Source organism: Leptonychotes weddellii, chromosome 5 (genome assembly GCF_054177405.1).
Source record: "Leptonychotes weddellii isolate Sample4059 chromosome 5, ASM5417740v2, whole genome shotgun sequence".
In the NCBI taxonomy this organism is placed as follows: domain Eukaryota; kingdom Metazoa; phylum Chordata; class Mammalia; order Carnivora; family Phocidae; genus Leptonychotes; species Leptonychotes weddellii.
Window position 1 is genome coordinate 114,315,252 of NC_138373.1, and position 15,485 is coordinate 114,330,736.

A 15,485-nucleotide genomic window follows, 5' to 3' on the forward strand; every position below is an offset into this window, starting at 1 on the left:
AAAAAAGGGAGAGAATGTGATCAGGCAGGAAAGTAGAACAAAACCATACACTAGAGATTTAGGGTATATTTTGATCTGTTAGAAGAAACTATCTCAAAATTTTAAAGAGAGAACAACTTATATATATATATGCCAAAAATAAGGGTAACTACTATGAAGTGATAGAATATGACTCTAAAAATGAAAAATAAAAATGTTTTTTAAAAAAGGGATTGATAAGATGTTGGTTGAAAAAGAGAAAAAGAAAAAATTAAAAAAAAAAGTTAAAAAAAATTAACTTTGAAAGACTAAAGAATCATGGTAAAAAAGACATGGATTCTATGTGCAGTATTCCCCTAGCGCTGGAGTTCTGCTGTTCTCATTGATTGGTAAACTTGGTCTTGGCTGGCTGTTCTTGCTGACCTTCTGAGGGAGGGGCCTGTTGCCGTGGTTCCCAAATGTCTTTGCCGGAGGCGGAATTGCCCCGCCCTTGCCGGTCCGGGCTAAGTAATCTGCTTGGGTTTGCTCTCGGGAGCTTTTGTTCCCTGCAAGCTTTCGGTACAGCTTTGGAGGCCAAGAGTGAAAATGGCAGCCTCCCAATATCCTCCCTGGAGGAGCCGAGAACTCGGGGTCCTGCTCCTCAGTGCACCCCCAGAGAAAAGCCACCAGTCACTCCCGTCTCCCGGGTCTCTGGCCGCACTCCATGTTCACCAGGCCTGTGACCGCACGTTTCTATCTCTGGCACCCGACCCTGTGTGGAGTCTCCAAACCCAGCAGATCCCTGCGGTGTGCTCCCGTGCCGCTCCTCCCGGGGGAGAAAGGGGAGTCTCCCCGGATCTGCCACTTGCTGGGTCCCTGCTGGAGGAGCAGTGGCCTGACTGTGCCGCGGATCACAGCTTATGGCAACCCCAAGCTGAGAGCCCGAGGCTCGGCTCCGTCTCTGCAGCCGGCTTCCCCGCTCTGATACCTGGGAGCTCTGCCGCTCAGGCACCCCCGGTCTTTCTGTGACCCCGAGGGTCCTGAGACCACACTGTCCCACGAGGGTTCCACCCTCCGCTTAGCCACTGGAGCGACGTCCCTCAGTGGAGTCGACTTCTAAAAGTTCTGATTTTGTGCTCCGCGGCTCTATCACTTGCCAGAAGCAGCCGACAGAGGCCCCCTCCCCTGCCGTCTATCCTCCCGAATATCGCCTCGGATTCACTTCTCTGCACGTCCTACCTTCCAGAAAGTGGTCGCTTTTCTGTTCAGAGAGTTGTTGCTATTCTTTTCTTCGATCTCCTGTTGAGTTCGTAGGTGTTCAGAATGGTTTGATCCCTACCTAGCTGAATTCCTGTGACCAGACGAAATCCGGGTCTCCTACTCCTCTGCCATCTTGCTCCTATATACTGTATTCTTAACAATAAAGTAAGGTAGGGGCACCTGGCTGGCTCAGTCAGTAGAGCGTGTGACTCTTGGTTTCGGGGTTGTAAGTTCGAGCCCCATAATCTTAAAACAAAGTAATCTACAGAAAAGAAAATGTTGTTAAGAGAATCATAAAGATGAGAAAATACATTTGCAGTACTGTACTGTATTTATCAGAAAAAAAAAATTCATGTGTAAGTGGACCCATGCAGTTTAAACCCATGTTGTTCCAGGGTCAGCTGTACATGATATGGTAGAAGATGACAAATGCTATGGAAACGGGGTGGGGCTAGATGTGAGATGCAGCTGTCATTTTAAATAGTAGTCAGTATAGGCCTCATTGAGAAGGTGGCATTTGAGCAAAGACTTGAAGGAGGTAAGGAAGTAAACCGTGTGGGTCTAGGAGAAGAGCATTCTAGGTTGAGGGAATAGCCAAGGCCAAGGTTGTTTGGTGGAAGCCTGCCTGTCGTATTTGAAGAACAGGAACAGCAAGGAGGCCAGCGTGGGAGAGTGACAAGAGATGTCAGAGAAGTAATGTGGGATAAGAGAGGGTAGGATTGGGGGCCAGTAACCTAGGACCTTCTAGGACGATGGTATCCAATATGATATCTACATCTGGCCCACTACCAGTTTTGTAAATAAAGTTTTACTGGAACACAGCAGCACTGGTTCATTCACATATGGGCTATGACTGCTTTTGCATTGCAAAGGAAGAACTGAGTAGTTGTGATAGAGAACATCTGGCCTGCGGAACCTAAAATATTTTGACCCTTTGCAGAGAAAGTGGTTTGCCCCCCACTTTAAGATCCATAGAGACTTTCACATTCTAAGTCTATAAAATCAGGAAAGGAATGAATGGTTTGTATTTTTTTTTTTTTTTTTTTACAAATGTTGAGTTTCAGGACACATTAAAGAGAGACTTATACATAATTAGATATATAAAAACTTGCCTCCTTTAAGAAGTTTGATAGTTCTAATGATTCAAGGAAGGTACGGAAAGGGGACAAATAATTTCTAGCAGGTGATTGAGGTGAAGTTTGGTGTCCCCATCCTGCTTTCTGAGCACACCTTTGGCATGACCATTTGATTTTTAGCATCATTCATTCAGTGAGACACTGCATAAAGAAGCGTGAACAAGAAAGAGCTTATAGTCCAGTGAGGAATACAGCTAAGAAGGCGGACAGTTCCATTCCAGTGAACATTCTGTGACAGAGGAAGTACAGGGGGCTGGAGAGTGCATGGAGGGGGCTGCTAGTCCAGAAGTGGGTCCGCCCTGGCAGGACCCCAGAGAGGTTCCTCGTGTCCGGTGGAGCGTGGCTCAGGGGAAGGAAAGAGGAAAGGAGGAGGGAAGGCAGCAGGGTCAAGGCTGGCCTTTGAAGGACCAGATGAGCCATACAAGGAGTCAGGACTTTGTTTTGAGAGCTTGGGAGCTGTATATCAGCTCTAAGCAGAGTCTGATGTGATTGGATTTGCTTTTTACAAGTATCACTGTAAATGCTCTGAGGACAGTGGGTCGCAGCACGAGTGAGTATGAGGGAGACTGACTATGAAGCTGTTAAGTTTTTCTGTGTTCATTAATGATTAGGTACTCAGTTAACTAAGTTTGGGTTAGGCATTTACCTGCTTAGGAATACACAATATGAAGTCCAAGTCCAATATGCTGTATATCTATAAAATGTACTTTTTATTTGAATGATCAAGTGTCATTTAAGTAAATTTCTGAGACTCAGCAGCACCTGAAGGAAGTGTTTGTCACGCTTTCATAATCTGAAGAGTTGGTTCCAATTCTCTGTGTCTAGAGAGATAGAAGTGCTTGCTGAGAAAGAGGCTTTTAACTGTGGATCTGTATTTTCTACATGCCCATCTTGTCATTCATCTTCCTACAATTCTTCTTTTGTCTGGGGGGATGTGGGGACATTAGGAGAGATAATGGTTCAAACTACTTCTTAGTTTATGTTGGCACTGAAAATATAGGGACTAAGAATAGCCCTGAAACTTGAAGTGGTTTTCTTACAGTTACATGGCGACATTGGGCATTTTTCTTGCCTATATAATTCTTGGCTTGCTAAACTTAAAAAGCAAAGGTTCATTGTTCTTTTGCTTTGTTTATCATGTTGAAAGTAATAAATGGTTCAACAATGGGAGAATACAGAAAAGTAGAAGAAAAAAATCATCCATAGAGCCCTCCATTTCGGAGATAGACTCGTTAATTTTTTTTTTTTTTAAGATTTTATTTACTTATTTGACAGAGAGAGAGAGCACAAGCAGGGAGAGTGGCAGGCAGAGGGAGAGGGAGAAGCAGACCCTCTGCTGAGCAAGGAGCCCAATGCGGGACTCAATCCCAGGACTCTGGGATCATGACCTGAGCTGAAGGCAGATGTTCAACCAGCTGAGCCACCCAGGTGCCCGTAGTTAAATTTTTGATAGAATTTTTCCTCCTTTTTTGTGACTTGTTTTGTTAGATATTTATGTTCATTTTGTATGTACTTTTTTGGATCAGAGTAATTTTATTTTGTGTTACATAGTTGTGATCATTCTTTATATGAAAGTATCCAGTTTTTAAAAATGTTAGATTTCAAAGCATCTTTGATGTTTGCAGAATAATATATCAAATGTCTATATACAGATACTTGATATAAATGTAAACAAAGAAGCAAATTTATCTATTCTCTTATTATTGGATATATTTTTTTTTATTTTAAAGATTTTTTTTATTTATTTATTTGACAGAGAGAGAGACAGTGAGAGAGGGAACACAAGCAGGGGGAGTGGGAGAGGGAGAAGCAGGCTCCCTGCTCAGGACCCTGGGATCATGACCTGAGCCGAAGGCAGACGCTTAACGACTGAGCCACTCAGGCGCCCCCTCTTATTATTGGATATTTAAGGTGTCTATTTTTTGCTATATAGGTACCAGTGGGATAACACATGTATACATAGAGCCCATCCGATTGTTGAAAATTCTTTTATTAGGGAAGATTTGGCACTTCATGCCGTCTTTCAAGTTTATTGTTGGGTTTCTACACACCAGTTGTGCATCTGTAAGACCTGAACTTGACCGCATAATTAGGAAATAGGAGTTCTTGGGTAATGAATAAACTGCAACTGTAAGGTGGATTTGGGAACATTCTGGCCAGGAAGCGCTTTGAGGACTTCTCTCTTTTCTGTCTTGGTAGACTGCGGCTGTGTGAGGCCATGAACCCGTGATGCCGTATTAACTCTTCTTACCGCGTTATTCCCTCCCAGGGGTCTGAGGAGAAGACGGTGGTGTACGTGGTTGGGAAGGCGGGCCGTCAGCACTGGCAACACGTCTATACCGCCGTGACCAGGGGCCGCTGCAGAGTGTATGTCATCGCGGAAGAGTCTCACCTCCGGAGCGCAATTACGAGAAACAGTGTTCTCAGAAGAACTCGCTTAAAACATTTTTTGCAAAACAAGCTCTCCACGAGCTGTGCGTCTCCAGCAGACTTCGCCTCCCTGTCCAGGAGCTCTGGAGAGAGCAGAGGACTGAGCACACAGGCCTCAGCATCCTCAGTCCCTCCAGTCACAACCACCAATGTGACAGCCGGTGTCCCTGGAAGCAGGGCCTCTGCGGCTGATGACAGGACGTTCGCCTTTCCTGAAGGACGGAAATTACCTTCATCCGATGAAGTGGATCCAGAGGAAGATCCATCAGAACTCCGTGGGTCCAAAAGAGCCTGTGGCCTGAGTGGTGTGGAAAGTCCAAGCAAAATCCGGATGGTAGGAGTGATGTTGTCGTGCGCTCCAGCTTTAAGTATTGCTCACTTCAGTGTGCTTATGCAGGGCTGTGGATTTTTTAGTAGTGTGACCCTGTGCTGGAGCACATAAAACCAAGTGTTTTCTCACCTCTGTCAGCTCAGTGCCTGGTTGATCCTAGCACTGTCTGTCACTTGGCTTGAGGCCGGCACTCCAGGCCACGGCAATCTATTGATGCGCGCGAGGGGGCGTGCGGGGAGAAACTGGCCGTCCTGCACCTTCTTTCTGCAAATCTTCCTTATCCCTCTCCCCTCCCTTTGGTGGCGCACAGCCTTACTTTAATCCCCATTCTCCACTGGAGCGGCTGGTGAATTATCCATGATTTCCAAATGAAGTTCCAATAGAAGCTTAAGGATTGCTTTATGTGCCGGCAAGTAGACTTGTTCCGGTGTCCTGAGGCTTTCAAGGCTGTGACAGAGAGAAGGGGCCACGGTGGGCACCCAGAGGAGAACGTGCTAATGGAACCTGCCAATGCCAAGTGGAGTTCCAAAGGGAGAAGATATATAGCCTCTGACCCCACATGGCGTGGAGACAGTGCAGCAGTTCTCTAAGAGGGTGCCCGGCAAATGCAGTGTGTGATGTCCTGGCGGATTAGGCAATCACAAGTATGGAGTGTTGTGGCTGGAGCATAGCACGCAGGTGGAGGTCGAGCTGAGGACCCTGGAAGAGTCGGGAAGACACAGAGGCTCTTCCAAAGAGATTGGACATTCTCCTGAATGTGATGGAGAACACTAGACGCATTTTAAGAGCTCTGTGAATTGAAATTTATGAAGGTCACTTTGGAGTTTAGTAGATTATGTTTCGGAGGCCGTAGGGGATGAGCTCCTTGCAAAAAGATGATTTCAGTAGCTTGAACAGAATGATTGGGTTCTGAAGTCAGGTAGTAGTGGTGGGGTTGGAAAAGAGATGCATAGGGGTAGGGGGTACATGGGATTTAATGGTCAGTTATATATGGGGGGGTCGGGCCTGAGCATGAGTCTTAGGCTTCTGGCTTGAGCATCCAGGGGGATCCAGGTACCATTAATCAGGATTGGGAAAAGAGGCCGAGGGACAGGTTTTGTAAGGAAAGTGATAAAAGTAGGCATAGTGAAAGAAAAGTTTTGTTGTTTTTTTGTTTTTTCCCTTCTTGGAAGTAGTAGGATCCCTGCTGATTCTAAGCTTCATTCTGTGCTCCAGATCAGCTCTTTGATGTGGAATTTCCATCTCAGCAAAACATCTTTTTCTGAAATTGACTGTGTTACCTCTTACAAAGACCCTGAGATAATAAGGCTTTTGGCCTGGAACAGAAAATTCCAAAGAAAGTCGTTTCTTGCCTTTTATTTCTTTGCATCAGCATGGGATGGGCTACTTATGGTTCTGTGGTGGCACAAAGAGACAGCGACAGCGATATCCATCTTCGCTGCTGAGCTCGCCAAAGCTTCGAAGCTCTGGCCCAAACCAACACCGCAGAAGGTCTGTGGACACCATGAGTCCAGCGCTGGCTGATGTCACTATCCAAAGGCTCCAGTATGAGCAAAGTTCTCTAACTGAAGAGGATAAGCTTTCTCACAAGGCTTGCCAGAAGTATGTGACATCCAAGAAATCCCTGGAAATGAGGAAACTAAGAATTCAAAGCCTCCGGCCTGATAAATTAGGGACTTCTGTGTCTAGACTTTCTAGTGCGTTGAGATGCGTGATTTCTAAAAGCTCAGATTCAATGACCAGGGCTGTCCCCCTACCTTTCCTGCATATCCACATGGGTACATCAGAGCCAAATCAGCATTTAAATACTGCAGGTACTAATGACAGAGACCCACCTAGATGAAAGCTTTTGCTTTTCTGTGGATTAATAGCTCTAGGTTTTGAAAAAAAGCTTTAAAAGAAAATGTTGTCCTGATTTTGCTTTTTTTTGTTTTGTTTTTGCCTCATGTCCCACAACCAAAAAGGGAAAAACAAAAATATTTTTTTAAGTAAAAGCATATGTATAAATATTCTAAAATTTATCATATAAAGCAGTGATTTCCAGAATTTTTTGAAAGAAAATGACATTTTGTCATTTAAAAAATCTGGGAAGGATGTAATCATAAAATCCCAAATAAAGATAGTTCTTGTATTAGGGTTCTCCAGTGAAACAGAACCAATAGGCTGTGTCTGTATCCCTATATATCTGTTTACCTACCTACCTACCTACCTATCATTTATCATCTATCATCTATCTATTTAGATTTATTTAAGGAATTGGCTCATACTTGTGGAGGCTGCCAAGTCCAAAATCTGCAGGGTGGGCCAGCAGACTGGAGACCCAAAGAGTTGATATTGCAGTTTGGGTCCAAAGGCAGGCAGAATTCTCTCTTTCTGGGAGGCGGTCAGTCTTTTTTTCTGTTAAGGCCTTCAGTTGATCAAATGAGGTCCACCTGCATTATGGAGGGTAATCTGCTTTATTGATCATCTACTGATTTAAATGTTTATCTCTTCTAAAAATACGTTCACAGAAACATCTAGAATATTTGACCAAATATCTGGGTACCATGGCTTAGCCTAGATGACACGTAAAGTTAACCATTACGGTGCTCTAAATTGAACAAGTTTAGCATTGTGAAAGATAAATTGAATTGTGCTTATTTTTCTCATTTCCCTGTGGTGGCGAAACTTTCTCATGACTGTACTGGTCCGTTGCCTTGTGCTTGGGAATCACTAATAGTACCAAGGATCCTAGCCTTGCAGTGTTGCATCTTACCACACCTAAGGCTGGCATCATGGATGTGCACCCTGAACAGTCAGTCATACGGGGCTTTGTGCTTAAAACCACTCCATACTTGCTTTAATGTCCTGCACTGGGCATCTTGAAATTCTTACCTTTGAACAAAGGGCCCACATTTTAATCTTGAACTGGGCTGCCAAATTATGTAGTGGCCACACTGTTAGAAATTATATATATGTATACTCATTCAGCAAATGATCACTTCTTCATGCCTGTCCCAGAGCTGGGTGCTGGGGATACCACAGTGAGCAAAAGTGGACAGGATCCCACAAGGGGCTGGCAGCTAACTGCTTGGGTCTGCTCAACTCTTCCAAGGCGGGGAAGGGGGCATGTATTATGTCTTCCAAAGAAGCAGTCAGAGGGCGTATAAGTACATGGGGTAAACTGACTGTGTTTTCACAAAACTAACTTTATTTTTATTGTTGTCCTTACAGGTGGAAGAATCCTCCCCACAAGTGTCTTCCAGACTTCAGAATTTGAGACTAAATCATTTAACCCCCAGGCAACTTTTCATATCCACAAATAATCAAGAAACTTAATTCTGTTTCCGATTGCTCAAAGTAATTACCTCTTTCATTTTTCCTACTCAACACAAAATGAACATCATAGCTTCAAACTATCAAGATATAAAACAGGATGTCTGTGACTGGAGTTTTATTTTAAGGTGTTCATGTTAGCATATATTTTAAACTCATTTGATCGGAGAAAACCATAATGATTTCAACATCTGTCATCAGGAGGGCTGGTAGCACTGGACATAAATGCAGGCAAAATTTGTTGTTGTTGTTTTTGTTTTTTTAAACTCTGTACTTTAGAAAGTGTTTTATTTTTACAATAATGCCTTTATTGACTTCCATGATCACTGTAGGTGCTCTTTGCCAATGGTTTGAAGCCATGGTCCAGAGAAACTGTAGTTACACCTCCTGTATTATTGACACACATTTCAGGATGTTGGGTCTTCTGCCAGTTGTTCAGCTTGCAACATTGCTGCTCGCTCCGTCACTGCTGGCCGGACCCACTTCACCCGGAACTGTTTTCCTGGAAATTACCTTCTGAGTTGGGAGTATATTTTTTTTTCTTAATTGGAGATATAATTGACATATAACACTATGTAAGTTGAAGGTGTACTGCATGTTGATTTGATACATTTATATAGTCCCTATGATTACTAGGTGAGCTAATCGCATTAGCTAAAACCTCCATCATGTCACATAATTGTCATTTCCTTTAGGAATACGTTGTTTTGAAGATACTCCACTTGGGAAAATTATTTTCTCTCAGAATGATTTTTATTTTATTTTTTTAGAGTTTTATTTCTTGTTAAATGGTAAAAGAAAAAGTTAAGAAAAAAATTTACCTGTTATTCCAATATTTGAAAAATAGCCTCACTGAGATATAATTTACATACAATTCACCCATTTCAAGTGTACAACTCAGTAGCTTTTAGTATATTCACAGAGTTGTGCTGGTACCACCACAATGGGTTTTTGAACATTTTTATCACCACCCCCCTCCAAGAAACCCTGTACCTCTTGGCTCTGATCCTCTCATCCCCTCTAGCCCCAGGCAACTACGGATTTATTTTGTCCCCATTGATTTGCCTGTTCCAGACATTTCATATATAAATGGAATCATAGACTACGTGGTCCTTTGTGACTGACTTCTTCAACTTAGCAGAATAATTTCAGACTTTCTCTTGTGCTATGTATCAGTGCTTCACCTCTCTCTCTCTTTTTTTTAAAGATTAAAAAATGTTATGTACAAAGAGCTAGCATTGTTCCTTTTAGTGGGTAGATGTCTTGGAGAATCCATGCAAGGAATCTCACTTAGTCTAACCTGATGAAGCCTACATCCTTAGTGGAGTGATGGGAAGACTGGCAGCATCTCTGGAGGCTGTAGTTTTGGATCAGACCATGTCGGGTTGAGCTGATGGGGCAGAAGTCAGGAGCCCTGGCTGAATTCTTGCAGGTGGCTACAGCAGAGCTGCTGCTGACCTATCCTGCTCTCATTAGTGCAGTGTAGGCAAAAGACCTTCATCTCCTTTCATTATCAAGTAATACTATATTATGTGGATATAGCACACTGAATTTCTCTGTTCATCAGCTGAAGGACATTTGGGTTGTTTCCACTTTTTGGCTCTTATAAAATGCTACTATGAACATCTGTATACAAGTACAAGTTTTTCTGTGGACATATATTTTAATTTTTTTTTTTTTAAGATTTTATTTATTTATTTGACAGAGAGAGAAAGCACAAGTAGGCAGAGAGGCAGGCAGAGAGAGAGGGAGAAGCAGGCTCTCCACTGAGCAGGGAGCCAGATGGGGGGCCTAATCCCAGGACCCAGGGATCATGACCTGAGCTGAAGGCAGCCGCTTAACTGACTGAGCCATCCAGGCGCCCCTTAATTTCTTTTAATTATATACCTAGGAGTGGAATTGTTTGGTCATATGGTAACTCCATATAACCTTTTGAGGAACTGCCAGATTGTTTTCCAAAGCAGCTGCACCATTTTCTGTTTATACTTGGAATGTGAGGGTTCCAGTTTCTCCACGTTTTCTCTAACACTTGTTATTATCTGACTTTTTGGATTATAGCCATTCAGTAGGTGTGAAGTGATATTGCCATCTGTTTGTTTTTTTTTTTTTTAAGATTTTATATTTTAAAAGTAATCTCTGCACCCAATGTGGGGCTCAAACTCACAGCCCCAAGATCAAGAATCACATTCTACTGACTGAGCCAGCTGGGCAGCCCTCCCTCAATCTGGTTTTGACTTGCATTTCCCTTATGGCTAATGATGTTAATTATCTTTTCATGTGCTTATTGGTCCTTTGTATGACCTCTTTGGAGAAATGTCTATTCAAATCTTTTACGTATTTTTAAATTGGGTTATTTTTATTTTTATTATTGAGATATAAGAGTTCTTTATATATTCTACATACAGGTCCCTTATTAGAAATGTTACTTGCAAAAAAAATAAATTGCCATTCTGTGGATTTTATTTTCACTTTTGTTTTTTTGATGGTGTCCTTTTACGCACAAATTTCAGTTCTGATGATGTCCAATGTATCTCATTTTTGTTGTTGTTGCTTATGCTTTGGTGTTACATCTAAGGAACTACTGCCTATCCAAAGTCATGAAGGTTTACTCCTATTCTTCTAAGAATTTAAATAGTTTTAGGTCTTACATTTAGCACTTTGATTCATTTGAGTTAATCTTTGTGTATGGTGAAGTAAGGGTCCAACTTCATTCTTTTGCATGTGGATATCCAGTTGTTCCAGCTCCATTTCTTAAAGAAACTATTCTTTCCTCATTCACTTGTCTTGACACCCTTATCAAAAATCAGTTGATCATAAATGGTGAAGGTTTATTTCTGGATTCTGAGTTCCCGATTCTATTCCATTAATGTTTACATGTAATGTTATGCCAGCACCATGCCCTTTGTTAGCTTTTTTTTGAAATCAAGAAAAGTGAGCCCTCCAATTTGTCCTTCTCTTTCAAGATTTTTGGACTATTCTGAGTCCCTTGCACTTTCATATGAATTTTAGGATCAGCTTGTCCATTTCTGCAAAATAGCCATTTGGGATTTTGAAGGGTAATTGTATTGAATCTATATATCTGGGGAGTATTACCATCTTAATATTAAGGCTTCTGATCCATGAACATGGGATGTCTTTCTATTTATGTCTTCTCTCATTTCTGTATAAGTACCGCGCGCTAACCGATCGCGCCACTGGAGCTCCTCTTCTCTCATTTCTTTCAATGGTGCTTTGTTTTGCATTTTTAATTTTTATTTTTTTAAATTTTTAAAAAATATTTTATTTATTTATTTGAGACAGAGCATAGGCAGGGAGGAGGATCAGAGGGAGATGGAGAGGCAGACTCCCCACTGAGCAGAGAGCCTGATGTGTGGTTCAATCCCAGGACCTTGAGATCATGACCTGAGCTGAAGGCAGATGCTTAACCTACTGAGCCACTCAGGTGCCCCTGTTTTGCATTTTTTAAATTTACTCCTGGGTATTTTATTTTTGATCCTAATGTCAATGGAATTTTTTTTCTTATTTTTGGTTTGTTCATTGCTACTGGATAGAAATACAATTGATCTTGTATCTTTCAATCTTGCTAAACTCATTTATTAGTTTTAATAGGTTTTTAGTGGATTCCTTGGGATTTTCTATATATGAGGTTATATCATCTGCAAATATAGTTTTACTTCTTTCCAATCTGGATGGCTTTTATTTAATTTTCTTGTCTTAAGGCTCTGGCTAGAACCTTTAATAAATTGTTAAATAGAAGTGGTGAGAATGGACACCCTTGCCTTGTTCCTGAAAATTTATAAGGCCTGCAAGATAGTCTGCAAAAATGAAAATGTTGGGACTACAGCATAGTTGTTTTTTTTTTTAAAGATAGCACACATTAAAATTTGCACATTTTAAATAGTTTATATAAATGTATTTCATAGAATACATATGATGTTCTCTGAGGGCAGATATTATTATGATCCTTGAGTTAAAATCTATCTTTGTTACCTAAAATAAATGTATAATTAGTCTGGGAGTATTTCTGTCTACAGACTGTTTTAGGACTTAAACATATCTTTTACATTTTGTCCTTACAGCAGTCCCTGAGTGCAGATATGACCTTCGGTACCACAGGTGGGGAAACTGATTCACAGTAACTAAATTTTATACCACCAGTGAGTACCACAGCTGGAATTCAAAACCAGATCTGATTTTAAAACCCATGTTCTTCCCATTCTTCCATTCTGCTTTTCAAGTTTATGGCAAAACCTTTCCTCTTTAGAAAATTCTATAACAAAAAGCATTGTGTAGGACTCATCTAGAATACTAAAATATAATCAAAGTACCAGAAAAACTGCATATCATAATTTTTGGCTTTTTAAAATCACTGTTTATTCCATTTGGTAGGGGTTTTTTTTTTCCATACAAATATTTGCAACAATTTTGAATTCCCCAAAACCATACATAGACGATAAATACCATGCTATTAAAGTATTAAATTTGTACAAAAATACTTTACAGCTTAATACTTGTTTGTTACAAATAAAAATACATATTTAAGTGACTCATGATCTTTTTTTTCTTTTAACATGATTCTGCTTTATACTCTCTTGCCCTGGCGGGTTGTGAAATATGATTGAAATAATATATTTCTCTGCACAAAAAGAAAGGTGAGCTTTTTCCTTAAACAAAGGACACAGTGTTCAAATGCTTTACCTAAGCAATTGTTGGAATCCTTTGACCAAAATGAAAATGTTTGGAAAATAATCATTTCAATATGGAGATTCTACAATCAGTATACAGATCTATTTTTTTTTAAATATTCACCAAATAACAGTTATTAGCGTAACTATTCAAAAGATCTGAACAAATGAGAACAGTTGCTGACAAACATCTTAGAAGCAACTGTCACAGTTTATTGCTTTGAGGGATGGTAATAATTGGCAATGCATTTTGTGAAAAATGTATTTACAATTTCAGTAAAGTAGCATGGCTCAGAACAAAAGATAGTCCAGTGTCATTTAAGGTACATGTGCTGTACACCCCTCTATAACCAGTTTTCAAAACATGGCAAGCAAGATGAGTTTGATTTGCCTATCATTAAGATAAACCTCATTTTAATAGACTTTTCATTCTCTCTTAAATTCTCAGTCTTGAATTTTAAAAATAACTAATTCTCAGTGTTACTAAGCACTCTAATTCATTATCAGAGATTTGCAGCTATTAAAAGTGTGTCCTTAAAAAAAAAAAAAACAGGTCACAAGACATATCCTGTTTGTTAATTTGTTGCATAGGGAATAGCATACATCTTAGTTAAAATCATTCCTATATCGGGGCAAAACATTTACCACCACCTATTATGGTCTCCTACGTGCATCATCGCTGAAACGTTTTAAGAGAACTTAATGTTACACCTGGACCCCTCCCATGGCAGCAGTCCCAGCCACGTCTCAAACTCCAATTTCCCCTAGGAGAGCCAGCTTTGTGACAAGCCTTGTTGGTCAAGTTCTTAACGCTGACGACTTCATAATAAGAAACTGATTTCAAAGTGAATTAAGGAAATTGTCATAGAGAATATTTTCAAACAGACATCTCTCTTTTTAAAAAGTGATTGGAAGATGCACTTGTAAAAAATTTCCTCTGATGTTAATTGGGGGGAAGGGGCGGCCTATATATTTTTCTTTTTCTCTACCATTGGGCCCGGCAGCGAATGGCCGGCCATATACCATAGCATCACCAAGAAAGAAACCTCTTCAGCCTGAAAGGGGAAGCGAACATGAGCCGTGAGAGAGATTTAAAAGACCCCTGTGCTTGCAGTTAATGCCACATGATATCTGTGCTTTAAATGCCACAGAAATCTTAACGGGATTTTTTAGCACCATGTAGATATTGTCTTTTGTCCTGCTTTATAAAAAGCATTGCTATAATGTGTTAGTGGGTTCTCGTATCTCCAAATTACCACCATGACTAGGCTGTTGGAAAAAAGCACTGTTCTGTTCACTCCATTCTCCTCCTGGTAGAGTCTGTTCTATAGACTTCTGTGAAGCCAGTGGGTTTCTACTAATAACCAAGTCCAGCTTATTACCAGATTCTGCTATGAGGGGCACAACAAGGCAGCAGTCAAAGTCTCTCGTTCGGACATGATTAACCTGAAAAATCAAGAAGAGCCATTTTGAATTATTGTTTTAATTCTCAACACCCAGACTAACACTTCTGGTGTAACAGGTGTCCTGAAGGTACCTAAACGAGCAGCCTTACACTGAGAGGTCTATCTCTTCTCTGACCAGGAGGTGGCCATTGGCTGACTTACTCTTTGCTACTAAATCATAAAGTCCTTGAGAGCAGGGAACAGGGACACATCCCAACATCCCCATGCTGGGCAGACTGCCTCGCTCATGGCAGGTGCTCCAACAACTGAACGTCATTGCTAATTTCCAGATGAGGTAAGTGAGGCACAGAGTGGTGAAGAGATTTGCCTCAGAACCGAGTGGCCCGGCTAGGAAGTGATCCCAGGCAGTCTGGCTGACTCCGAAGCTGTGCTCTTGACCATGGTGTTGAACTACCTCTCAGAAGTGAGCCCATCCACCTCCTCAGCTTATACATGTGCTCATCTTCGTTCATTTCTCCTTATTCTTCACCAACGAGGGTTTTTAACCCCTCTACAAGCTGCTTCCACTCTTTGCCTTTCATTCTCAATCTTCTCACATCTGGAACCTGACACATTGTACAGTTGACCCCAAATGTCCAATACAGGAATGGTGTCTCCAGGTCTCGCCCACTTTGGTCTTTAGCCCTGGCCGCACCTGACACTCACTCATCGTCCTGAAAGCTCTCCTTCCTTGGCTCTTTATGACACCACTTTGTTTTGATCCTCTTACCATTTTAATTCGCTTTCAGTTCTTTCCTGCCTGTATCTCTTCCTGTCCTTTAAATTTGTTTTTCTCAGGATTCTAGCCTTGGTTCTCTTTCTCACTGTAAGCGCACCATAGGTGACTTTATCCAAACGCATGCCTTTCAGTGTCCTAAATCTCCTAAATCTGGCCCAACATCTGAGCAATGGATCCAAACTGCCC

At 41.3% G+C, this 15,485-nt stretch overlaps 2 protein-coding genes across 14 annotated transcripts in view; one reads left to right on the top strand and one right to left on the bottom strand.

The window, feature by feature from the left end:
* HELB (DNA helicase B) overlaps window positions 1-12,976 on the top strand; it is a 35,591-nt gene extending 22,615 nt beyond the window's left edge. For 3 of the 5 annotated variants that reach the window (XM_031025797.2, XM_031025799.2, XM_081822023.1), the window contains exons 12-13: window positions 4,624-5,118; window positions 8,329-12,976. In XM_031025797.2, coding sequence (XP_030881657.2) covers window positions 4,624-5,118; window positions 8,329-8,433 — 600 coding nt within the window. In that variant the 3' untranslated portion in view covers window positions 8,434-12,976. Of the gene's footprint in view, window positions 1-4,623; window positions 5,119-8,328 lie in introns of those variants that run through there. The other 2 variants (XM_081822022.1, XM_081822024.1) reach the window with 2 other exon arrangements.
* Window positions 12,780-15,485, bottom strand: part of GRIP1 (glutamate receptor interacting protein 1) — a 621,865-nt gene continuing 619,159 nt past the window's right edge. For all 9 annotated transcript variants that reach the window (XM_081822020.1, XM_031025793.2, XM_031025792.2 and 6 more), the window contains one exon: window positions 12,780-14,561. In XM_081822020.1, coding sequence (XP_081678146.1) covers window positions 14,334-14,561 — 228 coding nt within the window. In that variant the 3' untranslated portion in view covers window positions 12,780-14,333. The remainder of the gene's footprint in view (window positions 14,562-15,485) is intronic.